This window comes from Ursus americanus, chromosome 20, assembly GCF_024610735.1.
Source record: "Ursus americanus isolate L20-20 chromosome 20, mUrsAme1.1.p, whole genome shotgun sequence".
NCBI lineage: Eukaryota > Metazoa > Chordata > Mammalia > Carnivora > Ursidae > Ursus > Ursus americanus.
This window is the reverse complement of record NC_142146.1, coordinates 28649629-28666325: the sequence shown is the minus strand read 5'-3', so window position 1 is coordinate 28666325 and position 16697 is coordinate 28649629. Positions and strand designations below refer to the sequence as shown.

Sequence of the window (16697 nt, the reverse complement as noted above, 5' to 3'; positions counted from 1 at the left end):
GAAAAAGAATCTTAATTTATCATCTGTATCACCTAGGACAGTTTCAGCTACACGCAACCAAAAACCTAAAGAAACCGGCTTAAACAGAGAGCTCCAGTATGTTCCTTTCCATGCACTCTCAGACCCCCTCCTCCCCAAGAAAGTATATCCTCACACTTTTTGGCCAGAATTGATTGCATATTCATCTTAAACCAATCCCTGGCAAGTGGAGTATGATGGCCAAACTGGCTGGAATGAATAGGATTTAGGATGCATCCAAATCATGAGGGGAGGCTGGCCACTGATGCAAAGCTGAGGCTCTGACAGTTGGACCAAGACAGAAGGGGCATGGCCTAGTGGTTAAGAGCATGGGTTCTGGAACAAGCCCGTCTGAGTTTAAATCTGACCTTGCCATTTGCCTGTCATGTGTCTTGAGCAAATTACTTAACCTATTCACACCTTCATTTCCCCATCTGTAAAATGGGGTTGATAGGAGGAATAAATGTTAGCATCCGTAAAGTACATAGCTCCATGCCTGGCACATATTAACTGTAATATGTGTTTGTTAAACAAAAGGCTCAAAAATGCTTATTTGGTACACAACCAATATGCTCAGTACCTTGGAGTGAACCCAGCTTAACTTTCTGCTCAAATTGTTGAAATGGATAATGCAGTTGAAGAAATCTTTTTCTGAAGCAGTTTGTTTCTCAAGCTGTCGCTGACAGTTACTTATTCCCCTGAGGGAACAAAGCAATGAGAACCCACTCACAGAGAAGCCTAGTCCCACGAGGCTTGTTGTCCAAAGTCTACGGATATTTGACCTTTATCTGGATGAAGAAGAGATTGCAGAGGAAGGAGCCAAAGAGAGGCAAGGCAGAGACAGACTTAAAGACACTGTGTCCTTCACTCCTTCGTCCTCCCCACCCCCCACGAATGTCTTCTCTTTGAAGCTGAATATACATATGGGTAAAAAGATCTAGCAGTGATATCAGTAAAATGGTAATCAGTTCACAATATTGTGCCCTTCTTGGAATGAATTGTGAATGAATGAATGAATGAATGAATGAACGAATGAACAAATGCCAGAAGACCTCATTTTGGGATGAGGGCTCAGCTTGAGCACCAATAGCCTTTAGCGATTGTACATCTACCTTTAGACATTTTCAAGAACCTCCCAAAGGGTTCTTCTCCGCTTCCTGCTCCCACACCTTGAGCTGGTGAAAACCCAACCATCTGTCTACATCTAATACCCTTAGCACTCCCCTAGCAGATGGGTGATGCCTATTCCCAACGGCAGATCCACAGAAGGCTGGACAGTTAGCAACCCAGACATAAACAGCTGCACAGCTATGAAGTGTTTTATGTTTCCTGAGGGTGAAGGCCGCTCAGGATGAGTGGAAATGGGTACATACGTGGTGTGTTGAAAGGCCTGACATCCTTTCTGTCTGTGGAACAATCCCAAGCAAAGATCTATAAATGTATGGACAAAATGGACATAACCACCCATTACAGCTCCCGACACAGAGGGGAGCTGAACTAAGTTTCATCTCACTCAGACCCTTGGGCACATCCTCCCACTCAAGGGTCCCTATGTCAGCGGGTGTGAGGGTGTGAAGAGGCTGATTTCTTTTACCTCTTGGTCACCTGTCTTTTCAGAGTTGTCCCACAGGATGAGACCAAACCATACAGAACCTTTTCCCCACTCATGCTCAATCATTCTGGACTCATCTTTTTTTTTCCCTAAGACACCTCATCTGAGTGTACCCAGGACCTCCTTAAAGCAAAAAATGTCATGCACGGGCTACAAAGAGCTGAAAAAGCAGCCTTGATACAGGCTGACTTACAAGTGTCACAATATATTTATGAATATCACAATTCTGGTGTATTTTTTTTTTGGTAGTTTTTCTTGTCTTGATGACATTGTTGATGATGTATTTTTATTGAGGTAAAATCTGCATGCAGTGAAATGCCCAGATCTTCCATGCACAATACCCATGTAGCCACCAAGTCCCTGAAATTTCCCTCAGGCCCCCTTTCAGCCAATCCCCACCTTTCCCTGCCACTGTTGTTCTGATTTCTACTGCTGTAGATTCATTTTAAGACTTGATCTCGGGGCGCCTGGGTGGCTCGGTCGGTTAAGCATCTACCTTCAGCCCAGGGTCCTGGGATCAAGCCCCATGTCGGGACCCCTGCTCAGTGGGGAGCCTGCTTCTCCTCCCTCTGCTCCCCTGCTCCTGCTCTCTCCCTCTCTCTATCTCAAATAAATAAATAAAATCTTAAAAAAAAAAAAAAGACTTGATTTCAATTGCCCTTCACTGGATTGGCCTTGCACTTAAAACCATGCTCCTTACAAGACCATGATGTAGCTACTGCTGGCCTGACTTCTCCAGCCGCACTGACCTCTTGCTTACCATGCAATTTCTCAAACTTGCCAAACCCTCTCATGATCCGGGCCTTCCTACACACACTTCCCCCTCTTTGAAACACTCCTCTCCCAACTCTGTTTCTTTATATAAAGGGGCTGGCTTTTTCCATCCTTCAGGTCACAGCTGAGAAGACCTCTTCTAGAAACTTCCTGAATCCCCTCTCAGTGGGTGTCTCCACCCCTCCCCCAAAAGCCCATTTTCTCCACTTCAACTTCTTCCTCTCTTCCTTTTCTAGCTGTTTGCGTCCTGGCTTACTGGTTACCTGTACCACTAGACCGTCCACTGCAGGCACTCATTCATCCACTTATTCCACAATATCTGCTCAGTATTTGTTCTGTGCGAAACACTGTTCAAGGTGCAGGGAATACAACAGTGACACAAACAGAATCTTTGCCCAACTGGCTTACATTTCAGTGGGAGGAGACAGACCATAAATGAGTAAGCAAATAAACGGTGGTAGGTCAGATGGTGTTAAGGTCTATGGAGGAAAATAAAGCAGGGAAAGGACACAAGGACTTCTCAGACCAGCAAGTGCCATTTTATCTAAGTAGTCTGAGTCCTCCCCAATATGACAGCATATAAGCACAGGCTTGAAGATAGAGAGGGAGCAAGATAATTTGCGTATCTGGAGGGGAGGGCATTCCAGGCTTTCAATGTCAGGAACATGCCTGGTATGTTTCAGAAACAGCAAGGAGGCTAATATGACTAGAGTGGGGTGGGCAGGGTGATTCTTACAGTGATGGAAGGGAGGGGCTCTTCCATTGGTGATGATGGGATGCTACACGGCCGTTTTGAACAGACCTGTGCCTTTTCATTTGAGTGAGGTATGGGGGGGTGTAGGGTTACTGGGAGGCCAGGTAGAAACTACTGCAATCATACACTGGGGGGGCAATGGTGGCTCTGGCAGTAGGTGCTAAGTAGTGACCATCTTCTAAACATCGAGTCAATAGGTTTTGCTTCTGATTGGAAGTGGAATGTGAGTGAAGGACATGCAAGAGTCAAGGTTGACTCAGGAGGAGCGGATTTGGACTGGGGACTAGGGCTGGGTTGTATTCGTTCACTCTTGGACATGCTTAGTTGAGGATGTCTATTAGAAGTCTACATGACACCTACCCCCACTCCCGGGCAGACTGGGGAGGTGAATCTGGAGACAGAACTGAAGAATGGAAGACACACATTTGGGAGCTGACAGTCTATGGATACTGTGTAAATACAGGAGACTGGGTGTGATGTCCATGAAGGTGGCATTGTGTCTGTTTTTACTACCTTCCATCCAGTGCCTAGAACCCTCAGCTATGTGATGTCTAAATATATGATCCAGGCAACAACCCACCCATGTTCTTTCCCGCAAGTCACTATTCTGAGCTACTGTCCACTCTCCTTCAAACTATATCCACTGCATCCTGCAAAATGTCACTAAGCTACAGAAACCAAAACACCAAGATGACCTTATCCATTTTCTACACACTCAGATGTACCTTTCACATCTCACTTCGATCTCATTAAAAGGCAAGCCCTTGCTTATTTGCATTCATAATTCATAGGAAGACAGAGGGTGCAGTTCAGCACAAAGCCACAGGACAGAGAGGATGGCACCTTCATGGAGGCTGCCCTGAAATCAGGAAGCTGACGTCTTCACTCCTATCTCACCACCAATGGTCGCCTTCTGTCAAGGGAAAAAGGTCTCAGAGCGTGTGTCGTGATGGGATCACAGAGCCACATCTGCGAACCTCAAACTGCAAGCAAGCCCCCAGGCTCCTGTAACACTAAACGCCTCTGTCACTGAATTCGGAGTCAACGAAACGTGACTGTCAATGTGTCCACGTTTCACCGCTAATGCCTTTTGTACTCTGCATTATTAAAACCTTCTCGCTGCAGCTGTCTCCTATTAGTGCCCAGGTTCGCAACACATCAGTATCCGTGGGGTCGCTTCTGGGGTTCAAAGACATTCATAAGTATCCCATACAGAACTCTTAAGACATTTTGGATCACCGTCTGGAAACGTAAAGGATGGAGAGAAGAGAAAAGAAAGCAGGGCCACTGGGAGTGGCATCACGATACCCACCCAGGAACTTGGGCAATGAATTTTTCAGGAGCTGGGGAGGCTGGTGCCTTTGCTGTGATTCCTTTCTCAAGTCGCAGCAGTGTGCCGGAAGCCTGCCCCCAATGCACTCTTTCCCTCCCAAAAGCTCACTTGCTCTTGATGAACTATTTATCTCTTTTCACGCCACATGCCCAATAGTCTAGGGAAGAAAGCCTTGCCACCTCAGGAGCGTTTACCTGTCCATGCTCCAAAAGGTAGCCCTTGTGATACTTCTTTATTGCACGTTACTATTTTTGACTCCAGTTCTAGCTTTATTTCTACATTAATCCCACAGAGTACATGGAAAACTTGGTCCTGTGTTTTCAACGTGACTTTAAATCATCTGGTCATGTTCTCACACATTTTGGAGCTGTCCCGTAGGTCCCCAGCATCTTTTTTTCCTCTCCTTTATGAAACTTCTACATTCAGTTCTACACTCACCCCAAATGTTTCCTCATTGACAAGGAGTACTTGCTGGTATGAATTCCAGCTCCATCAAAGGACTGGGTGACCTAGGTCAAATTAGTTATTCTTTCTTTCTATTTCACACTTTCCTCTTTGTAAAGTGGGATGGAAGATGTTAACTCCGTAAAGTGCTCGCAAGTGTAAAATGGCATAAGGCACGTAAAGGACTTAGCACCGCACCTGACGTGCCGCAAGGCTGGCTCTGTTTTGTTAAGAATGATCACTGTTTTCTCTGGTATGATGCGGACCCACGCAGGCCTTGTACAAAGGACAGTACCTCCAACAATGTTGCAGATGTGTCACACCCCTTTCTTCCTAGACGCCATGAAATGGTATTTGCTCTCTCTTTCCAGATGAATAAAATATTCAGAAAATAATATTAAACTTCTCTGTATAACTGAATCACAGAATAGTGAAATGGGCCATTTGTTTGCAAGGGCCGTTTGGGAGAATCTTCCTATTCTTTGCAGACAGTTTGGACTCAAGAGTTCTGGCATTTTCTATTAAATCAAACAAACAAAAAGACAGTAGGAGGAGAGACTTCTGTATCCTGTAACGGATGTGGGAGACAGGCTCTTTTTTTGTTTCAATTTTCATAACTCAGCCCTGTTCCTAGAACCAGTATAAATTTTGCTTCATGCATAGCTCAGTAATTCTGTTCAGGAGAACAGGGCCAGACAATGCGGTGGCCCCTCAGCTATTCCCTCGCACCTAGTGGGTTTACCCAATCATCACAGAGGAGGGATTATGATTGCTATAATTAAATGGTTGTGCCAGAATACTGTATAAAGGAGTGGCTAAAATACGTGTCAGATCTGCAGCTCTGCTAGTTGTTAGCTATGTGGCTACTTGCTAGCTGTGTACCCTCACTGGCCTCAGTCTCTTCTTGTGCAAAGTAAGGCTATCACAGCAGTCTCATCTTTCAAGGGACCTGAGTTTTAAAGTCAGTGCTTAATACAGTAACCAATTATAGACAAATTAGGCTATTTCTTTTAAGCATCAAATGAAAGAGTTGACTTGCACTTAGGAACTGCAATGTATGAAGAACACGTAGCTTTAAATACTCTAGTCTAGGGCAAGAATTCAAAGCACCAAGAGGTTCTCAATCTGAGAGATACTCAGGCCCTGAGAGGCAGTGGGGGACTCTGGATTTATAACCCTCAGCTCTTTCTCCATCCAGAGCACCCACTTTTTGGTTCAAATGCCGGGCAGAACTGAAATCACTAACCCACACTTTCTTCCTTTCTCTTGCCCACCCCCTCCTTCCTCACTCTCACCTTCTCCCTGGTTGGAATTCCAGACAGTTCAATTCCAGTTTGATGCAGTTCAATGAGAATACACACATCAAAAGGCCAACTTGCAAGAATTAAACAAAATATGCATCTGCGCCCATAGTCGGGGTGCACCCTACATTTCTCTTCCAGAGCCAGCCTGCTACCAGTCCAGTGTAGCTGTGGAGCCAGCTGGCCGCCCGCAGCTGCTGCCCCTTCAGGATTGGCTCTTCCCGGCAGCTCCCAGCCAGTTCGAGCATGAGGATACTACAGCCAGGCCATTCCGGCCCAGTTTGGTCTCCTCTTTGCCCTGGGGCTCTCTTATCAGTGCTGCGGAGACTTTTTTTTAGAAGTGCCCTGCACATTGAAGGTGTCATCCAATCCTGCCTTCCCTTCTACCCTTACCTTCAAAGGTGCAGACCAGCATCGTGGTTTGAGGCTTTCCCCAATTCTGTCTTGTCACCTGCTTCCCAAAGGACCTGGGCTGACATGACGTATAAAGTACAGGGCATAGAATAAAGGTTCAGGAGATGTTAGGCATACTGTTATAACAATTAGGATTTGATTAAACTAACGACTCCACTAACAGAAGACACTCAGAGAGGCATATATTGTCATCATGACCTGATCCGAGAGTCCTCAGTAGACCCTTAGGCCTCGCCTAGCCTGTATCCATTTCTCTGCCCCCAGTGGCACCATTCCAAGATCATTCTGCTTTTCCTAACGCTTCGCTGTGCAGAGGGAATTTCAAAACCCACTAGAGGATTTGGTGAAAGCTTCAGAATTAGCTGGAAAAATGGGCCTCCACAGCCCTTTGTCTTGGCAAGAACAAACACCATGGTCCTAAGAGCCTTCTTAAAACAAGTATTGATGAAAGCCACATTCCTTAAACAACAGGGCCTTTCCCGAGGGAGTTCTGTGTGAAGTCATTATGGTCTATCTAGTGTGTGTATTCCTGGTGCACATGGGACATTGATTGGTCTTGCAGAGGGAAATGATGGTCAAGGCAGTGAGGGAAAACATAACGGTCTCTGAACACGCCCATCAATCTGTAGCCCTAAAGCACGTCCATTAGAGCAAAAACACTTTGCAGTGACAGGTCCCACAAATACTGTTGAAAACCCTCTTATGATGACAGCTATAAACTCCATTCTTGGGTGACCTAAGAGGCTGGTTCCAATTCAGTGACCAGAGCCTTCACAGAGTAGCTATCAACAGTATGATAATGGCTTGTGATAAAGGTGCTGTTGATGTTCTGCTTAATGCAGCAGAGAAGCAACGAACTATCAACAGCAATTAGGTGCTTAATAAAACCACTTTGACGACCTGTTGCTGAAAAGATCGTCACGGGTAGCACAAGGGACTTAGCAATCAATCCCAATGAAGCCCATGGCTGTTTTTCTTTTTGAAAGCACTTCTTTCATCAAAAACAAACTATGTGACTTTTGCTGCATCTGAAGGAAGGAGAATCAACTTTGATCTGATTACTCACATAAAAGCCATGGGTACAGTGATCACTGAAGTAGACCCTGGACACACTTGGGTCAAGGCCAAGACTGGGGAGAGGGAAGAGGAAATCCCAGAGATGATTGCAGGGTTCACAAAGCCAACAGAGACTGGGTCTTGGCATGGAGTTCTATAACTACAATTTGAGTGTCGCTAATAAAATAACCTAGAAAGGGAAGAGCAGACACCCACCACAAGCGCACACTCACCACCTTTGGGGAGGGGAAAATGATATCAAATTACTAGGAAAAACAAATGGGATTGTAGTTATCTATCTCTCTACAGATTACTCATTTGAGATTTCCACTCCTGTTTCTATTGTACCAAGTCCACTCTACCTTGATACACCTTTTGTACCAGAAAGAACACCGGCTGCTGAGCATGATGGACCTGGGCCTGTGCATGGTTCTGAGCCTTCCCTAGCTGTGTGGCCAGGCAACTCGGTTTCCTCATCTGGAAAACAGAAATAAGAAAAACTACCCAATAGGGTTTTGTGAGACAAAATACCCACATGGGTGTGAGAGGCCTCAGCATCTTGTCCCAACAGATTTAAGATCAACTCATAAATCCTAGCCTGTATCCATTTCTCTGTCCCTGTGGCACCATTCCAAAAAGATCACTCTGCTTTTCCCAACGCTTCGCTGCGTAGAGAAAATTTCAGCTATCCTATCACATGTGACAGATGCATGGCCCAGAGAGCAAAACTGCTGTCCTATATTTATCATTGGCCCTAAGAAACAAAAAGGAGAGATTTCTTTTTAATACTACAGTTGTGAAATCTCACACTAACATTAAAGAGTTTGGGAAGTACCATAAAAAATCCACAAGATGGGGTGCTCTAGGTTTTGGCTCAGGTCATGATCTCAGGGTCATGGGATCAAGCCCTTAGCTGGGCTCCATACTCAGCAGGGAGTTGGCTTGAGAGTGTCCCTCTCCCTCTTCCTTTCCCCTGGCTCATGCATGTGTTCTCTCTAAAATAAATAAATAAATATTTAAAAAAAAACAACACCCCACAAGATGGCTGGGTAACATCATCATCATAACTAATATCTCATTAATTAATTACTTTATTAAATCCTAGACACTATTTTAAGTACCTTACATTGATTAGTTCATTTAATCCCCAGACAACTCTATGAGGTGGGAACAATTATTCTCCCATTTTACAGATTAGAAAACTGGGGCACAATAAATTTAGTAACTTGCACAAGTTCACACAACCTTGGCTAGTAACAAAGGCCAGTCTTGTATACGGGCATTTTGATTTCCAACCCTGTGTTCCTACAAGTATGCCAAAGACAGGACTTCCGGAGTGGCTAGCAAAATACTATTCCTGACCTGAGTGGTGTTTGCTGTATATTTTATTCACGTGGTTTTCTGGATCAGTTTTAATCTATTAAAAATAAAAAGTATTAATACTAGCAGCTAAAATTTTGTCACTTGATGCTTTGGGCAAAAATGGATGTGCTTTGCAACGACAGGCACAGAATGATGGTTCTGTGATATTGTAATATTTGTCTCATGGGGCACCTAACTGGCTCAGTCGGAAGAGAGTGGTGTGACTCTTGATCTCAGAGTCGTTAATTCGAGCCCCATGTTGGGTGTAGAAATTAAATAAATAAAACTTAAAAAAAGATTTGTCTCAGATGTTTAGGACCATGGCACAGAAGAAAATGGAAATTATATTTTTAACGTGTGGTAGGAGGTGCTGGTGTTCACCACAGTCCATTGGAAAATGGGGAAGTGGTATAAGGAAACATTTTTATTTTGGTATGCTGAATCACTCTCTGCCTTGACTGTATTTTTCTCAACATTCATTTGCATCTCTCTTCACGTGTTTGTCTCCTAATTTCTCTCTTTCTCCTCTTTCTCTCATCCTTTTCTCTTCTTAGCCTCATATCCATACCCTTCTAGTTCCCTTCTCCTTGCCTCTTTCTCCTTTTCTTATATAGAATCTGAGAACATTTCTTATTGGTTTTATTTATTGACTATTATGAGGTATTGCTTAGTCTTCATTAAAAATTATTGACTAGATTGTATACAGACTTCAATTAATCCTCCTGAATTAAGTTTCCATTGATACAAGTAACCCTTGATTGACTTCTATTTTCCTAGCTTAATGATTCCCAGTTAATACAAAGCTTTTGTACCTTAAGAAATTTTAGGACAAGGAAAGGTTACCACATTATGTCCTAAGACAAAAATGAAGTTTATGAGCATAAGTTGTCTAAAGTAATCTGCTTACTCCTTATATACCTCTTGCTTTTCTCCTCTCCTATAGACACCTGGCAGAGAAATCACATACCAGGACTGTTTCTTAGCCTACGATCCAGAAAGGGCTTAATCTTGCTATTGTTAAAGAGATCTATGTCAAGGACATACATTCAGAGACTCCAGCACTGTATGTAAGGATGGGCCCACAAAGGCTGGGTGTGGCCAGAAAGATCATTCCCTAAGCCCAGAATCTCTGGGCCCCTTTCCCAGAACTAGTTTGTGCACTAGCACATTACTCAAAAATATGATTACCAGGCAGAAAAGTATATTTTTTAAAAATCTCCTTCTCTATGCTAAAGAGACACTTACATTCTTTATTTAACAGCTGTATATAGGGTGCTCCTCAGTGTAGTATGTACCATCTTCCCACTTGAATAAGTACTGGGTACTCCAGCCCTTCCCTCATCAACACGGTCCACACCAGAATCTCAGAACTCCAGGGGGCCCTGCCTGGCCCTGGCCCTTGGAAATAAAGACCCATCACATGGGGCCTTTATTACAAACCCTAGTCCCCCACCCCACTTGAAGTTTTAGGACTTCCTTGACTCTCTCTTTGGGAAGGCACAGCCTGATCAGGACCACAGACAGTTCTACTACATCAGCTGGGGAGCCGCATATACCTGTTGGAACGTTCTGGAGGCTGGCCGGGGTCTCTCATTCTTGATCTCTTCCCTCGGTGCTGAGAACACTATTTCTTCTTGCTCCTCCTCACTGTCTTCAGAACAGGAATCAAAGGCATCAGCATAATACTCTTCAGCCACAAGTGGGTCTTCTGGGATCTCTGAAATACAGAATAAACAACAATCAGGCCCTACCAGTTATTAAATTATAATGAGTCTAGGATCCCCCATATTTTCCCAGAGATGTATATTATGTTTTGCACTGACAAAGCTTTCATGGAGTGTAGAGCTGAATCTTAGTTTCCTGAAAGTATCTGGCAGACTTTAATAAATACTCAGCAAAATTAAACCAGTAGAGGAAAGGAAGGATGATGACTCTATTTGCAACCATATTTTGAAGGTGGAAGAATAAAACCATGAACCAACAAGAAACGATCTCCTTTAAAGTCTTTACATTCAGAGGCCTGAATCCTTATTACAAATGAGGGGATTTAGGAGCAAAAGCCGGATGAGATGCCTTGGCTGCAGGACCCAATTACACACCCATATTAAACTTTTGCAGAGGCAGTTGGAGTGGAACTCTGTCACTACGCTCCTAGGTTGTTTCTTTTTAAAGAAAATATGAGTGGTGAGACCAGGCAAGATGGATAGGATATTTAGCAATGGCATTTGGGCAAGCTCAGGAAAACATTGTGGTTCTTTCCCAATGGGCTATGAAAGCTTTTGAGATGGAGTTCACTCTGGGACACTGCTTGCTCACCTCTATACTGGCATTTATTTTTTTTTTTTAAGATTTCATTTACTTATTTGGGGGGAAGAGTGAGTAGAAGAAGGGGAAGCAGCAGACAGAGGGTGAAGCAGGCTCCCCACTGAGCAAGGAGCCCAATACGGGACTCGATCCCAGGATCCTGGGATCATGACCTGAGCCGAAGGCAGACGCTTAACTGACTGAGCCACTCAGGCACCCCTATCTTTTTTTAAAAGGAAAGACCACCCACTTAAGTTGATGCCAAGAAGTGGCTACCTAAGTTATTTGATGCAATGTTATTACTAACTAAAAATGTAATTGGTGCTCATAATGGTTTTCAACCAAGAAAGGCCAAGAAATGAATCACAAAAAAACATAGTGATATCAACCCAATTTACTAATGATGGCCTAGAAAAATAGGGAAATACCATTGGGGAGACGAGTGAATTACAGAGTGACACCTCACCACATTAAAACCATGGGCATTTTAGGTTTTGCGCCAGACTCTGACTTATAAACAAAAATAATTCTTCTAAGTTATAACAAACAGCACTGTTTTTCATCCCACTGTTGCTACTCTGTGCTTATCAGGGAGAAAATATGGAATTAGGGGTCAGAGAATCACGTTTTCATACAAGCTCTACCACCTCTTACATGAGAACTGAGGCAAGGGATTCAAGCTTTCTGAGCTCCAATTTCTCCAGTAAAACTTCCATAAGGTAATCTAGTAGGGTAGCTATGAAGATTCAGTAATAGGATTCTTATGAAAGTGTTGTCTATAGGGAAACTTTATAAAACGTTCACTCAATTTTCACATCTGTAAACACAGACTTTTCGTTAACTGATTCCAAAATCCTCCGGAAGTAAGATACTCAGCGGGCTGCTTTAAAATCTTTGCTCTCTATGGTTTCCCATAAAACACAAGAGGCAGTGCCATGGCATCAAAATCAGTCAGCTCAAAAGACAAAAATAACATATACTCAAAACTGGCTTTGCCAGTTCCTTAGGAAGGAGCAGATTGGGCATTTTGGTAACTCCAACACAGCCTATTTTCCCTTCAGATCACTGGTTTTCAGTTGAGCAGCAGATGAAATAGATTATTTGTATATAGGGGCACATTTTGTAAAAATCTTTATTCAAATCACACTCAGAATGGTTCGAGGATCACAGCAAGAGAAGTATATGAAAACTAACATCTACCGAGAAGATATTCAAGTCTCTAGTTTTGTCCTCAAGTAGGGGCATCTGCTTGCAGAATGGAATGGTGGACAGGACCACGTGACGTCCTGCATCTCTTCTTGCCCCCCCTCAATCTCTCTCTTTCACAGACTTGTCCATTCTCTCCCCCTCTTTCTACTCCCTCCTATTTCCTCTTCCTCTCCCAGAGGCTCTCTCTTCCACAGTTATTCATTCATTTACTTATTGACTATTTTCTCCTTCTTTCCCTTTATTCCTTCTCTCCTCCTCCTTTAACCAGAATATTTGCTTTCAAATTTGTCTGTGACACAATAAGAAATATCATTTACATTGTTGCCCAGTACACAGAAATGTGCTTGTATTTGTGTATGAATATAAATATATTTATAGTTGAAATGAAAGTTTCATGCATCAAGATTTACCCATACTAAATATGACACATTCTGGTCTTTCACATTCTATTCAAATTTTTTTTTTTTTTACAATGCTAGTTCCAACTTGTTAAAGTGATTTCTCAACACACAATTTGAAAAACATCGGTTGAAAATGCTGGCTTTGGAATCCAAACTTCTCAAAAGACCTGCATTTAAATCGAGGCTCTAATATCAGCTCTATAACAGGCATTCCTTAAACTTCCTGCACTTCAGTTTTCTCACCTGTAAAATGGAGATGATGGTAACCATCTCTGTGGATTGTTGTGAACATTAAATAGTATAATGGTTGCAAAGCACTGTGTACATGGTAGGCACCAAATAGATGTCAGCTACTAACATGTAACATAAAACTCTGTATACGTTTTGCCACTAATGCCCAACACCAGGAAGAAATATAAATATTAGACAATCACAGATACATACCAAGTTTAATTTTATATACACACACACATACACATGCACACACAAAACAGAATCACTTCTCAAAATCCATACTGTGCCCATTTCAAATGGGCATTAAGGCAGGAGGCCAAATGATACAGACAAACCGTGCTCATGATAAACACCAAGCTCCACCTCCCATAACATGGCTCCTTGTGCACAGTCTTAGTCTCAGAGGAAAGATTCCCTCTCTCAGCAAGGATCCCCTCCCAGGAAGGGGAGGAAGGAAAGAAATGGTTGGGGGGAAGTGCCATCTCTGGCACTTATGCCTAAGTCAGGAAACAGACTGGGATGAATCCACCTCCAGTATTTCTTAAACAAGCACCACTATCTTGGTGCAGCTCAAAAAAGAGTTCATTTTCAAAAGGAAAAGTCAAAAGAAATGTAAGTCTGTTCAAACTGTGTTTGTCAGGCTATGTGTTTTTTGTACGTGGGCCCAATTTGAAGCCTTGTTAGGTTAAGGCTCATTTCTCCTGTCATTGAGGGAAAATGGTCTGTGATAAATAGCTTTAATTTCCTCACACCCTGAAGTCAGCCTCATAACAGATGCGCTGGAGCGGCATTCCAGATCTCTGCTAGGCTGGGTGGGCAGCGACAGCGTGTTTATGAAGGAGTCCAAGGATGGCTGCCTGAGCTTGGGCGCAGTTGCTGCAGATCCACGATGGAGAACAAGAGAAGCAGTCACCCTGTTCCATGAAGAGGATGCTGTTTGCCAGACCCTTCAATTAAGACCTTAACAGGGGCGCCTGGGTGGCTCAGTCGGCTGAGCCACTGATTCTTGGTTTCTGCTCAGGTCGTGATCTCAGGGTCGTGAGATGGAGCCCTGAGTCCGGCTCCGTGTTCAGCATGGAGTCTGCTTGAGGTTCTCTCCCACCCCCTCTGCCCCTCCCCCTGCTAGTGCTCTCCCTCTCTCTCTCTCTCAAATAAATATAGAGATAAATAAATAAAATTATTAAAAATAAAAAAGACCCTAATAAACCCCTTCCTCTAGGACTTCAGTGAGCATCAGGACCACCTGCGGGGATTGTTATAACACAGATCACTAGGCCCCGCCCAGTTGCTGATTCAGTAGGTCTGGGGTGAGGCCTGAAAATGTGCATTTCCAACAAGTTGCCAGGGGATGCTGGTGCTGCTGGTCTGGGGCAGCAACTTCCAAACCACTGCTCTAGGATAAAAGTACTGTCATATATTTTTACACAGAAGCACTATAATAAGATACATAAGAGTATAATATCTCTATATCTTCTAACCATATATATCACAGACCCCCCAGAAAGGAAGAAATAGACTTAACTTTAAAAGAATTCAAAGTGTTGTGCCATTAGTTTCTCAACTACTCACAATTTCGTGAAGTTTTAGGGCACTATTCCCATTTTACTGATGGGGACGAACAAAGCTATGAGTGAGTGGCCCAAAGTTACAGCACTTCATAGTTTGCAAAAGCACATTCATATCCATTATTCCATTTAATCATTGCAACAGTTATTCAAATTAGACCAGGACAACGATTTTATCTCATTTTTCAGATCATGAAATTGAAGTTCAGATAGGCTAATAATCAACGGAAAGTCACATAGCTGCATGCAGGGTGGACATGAGATTAGAACACAAATAACCTGAACCTTACCCTTTTCCCGTGGAATGCACTCTTTCATGGTTATCTCGGGGTTTTCATCTTTGCTGGTAAAACCAGGTCATGGATAAAAGTCATGATTGTCTTCCCCCACCACTCTGAAAGATGTTGGACAGCAAGGGGTAGACTTTTGACTTCTGAGGTGGGAAAACTGAAGCTTAGTCATCCCAATGAACCGTCTGAAAGGAGCTGGGAGCAGTGAACACCAGGGGCCCTCCCTTAGACTCAGACCAACGGTCACCACCTTCGACCTCAGATGTGCTTGAACTACAGTGCACAGCGGGATCCCCTGGAGGCCTGTGCAAACAGATTCTTGGCCCCATGCCCAGCGGTTCAGATGCATGGTCTGGGTGGGGGTGCTGACGGGCCTGAGAGTCTACGTGTTGCTGCTGCCAGGCCGGCAACTCACTCTGAGAACTACTACTCTACCTCCTAGGATCTCCAAGGAGAAAGTGACATACAAATGCAACTGTTTAATGAGATTTCCCCCCATACTTTGCCTATGATTGCACCAGCCCCTCAAACTTCTAAAATGATCTGGAAAATGCACTAAAGAATTTTTTTTAAAAAGAGGCAATAAAACAAGAATTTTACCTAAAGTCGAAACCAAGTTTCCTTTAAAGGAGCTTAGTTATGTGGCAGGAATACCTCAGCCTGTGCACCTGCCACCGTCCTGAATGATTCTAACCATTCGCTATGCCGTGCGCAGATGTGTGCCATGAGCTTAGCACAATGGTTTTCAAAGGGTGGGCCCAGGAGAGCAGTAAGAACATCATCTGGGATCTTACTAGAAAACAAATTCTCAGGCCTCCCAGACTTACTGAATCAGAAACCGGGGCTTTAGCAAGCCCTCCAGGGGAATCCTGATGCACACCTAAGTTTAAGAAACACAAATCTAGCACAATGCCTGGCACTTACTGTCTGCTCAAATAAAAACAGCTTCTACTGATATCCCCCACTGATAAGGTCTTAGGAGGCAGGAGCCAAGCCTATCCTGTTCCCTGTGGTTTTTCCAACCCATGACTCAAAGCAGACACTCCAAAACTCTTATCAAGTAAGTGAATGCCTACAAGTCTTAAAGAGAAGGACTTTCAAACTACCACAGAGTATTTCATGTAAAGAATTTCTTAATATTTATTTTGGGGAGGCCAGGAGAAGGTGGGAAGGGAATATAAAGATTTTTTTCCCTAAGACTGCTCTTTCTCTCCTCTCTCTCACAGACTTTGAACTTATATTTCAGATGGAATCATAACTTGGAACAGTAAGAAATGTCTTCTTCACACTAACATCTCAAGCTGTCTCTGAGTCCAGAGTACCCAGAGTGTGATGGCAGTCACTGGTAGACTGTGGTTTTCTCCAGGTGCCCAGACTCTGCTCCAGCTGCAAGCCTCTCTTTGCACATCGAATAACAGTGTCGGAACCAAATGGTGACCAAGTGACTTGTGATTTAGGAAATCCAACAGATTCACTCACACTTTTCTGCTCCTTCTCCTAGGAAGTCAACAATATCCACAGGACACTTTTAAAAATGGTTCTCACTGTGCCCACCATCTGGGGGAAAGCATCTTCTAATAAAGAGAGGATGCTCTCTAGTTCAGCTGTGGCACGGCCAGCTGGGAC

The 16697-nt window shown here is 43.6% G+C and overlaps 1 protein-coding gene across 10 annotated transcripts in view; it reads right to left on the bottom strand.

Annotated features, from left to right (window-relative positions):
* Positions 1-16697, bottom strand: part of NEK11 (NIMA related kinase 11) — a 245937-nt gene that overhangs the window by 82821 nt on the left and 146419 nt on the right. For 9 of the 10 annotated variants that reach the window (XM_045791750.2, XM_045791746.2, XM_045791753.2 and 6 more), the window contains one exon: positions 10625-10785. In XM_045791750.2, the coding sequence (XP_045647706.2) occupies positions 10625-10785 (161 nt within the window). Of the gene's footprint in view, positions 1-8068; positions 8184-10624; positions 10786-16697 lie in introns of all 10 variants that reach the window. The other variant, XR_015727864.1, reaches the window with a different exon arrangement.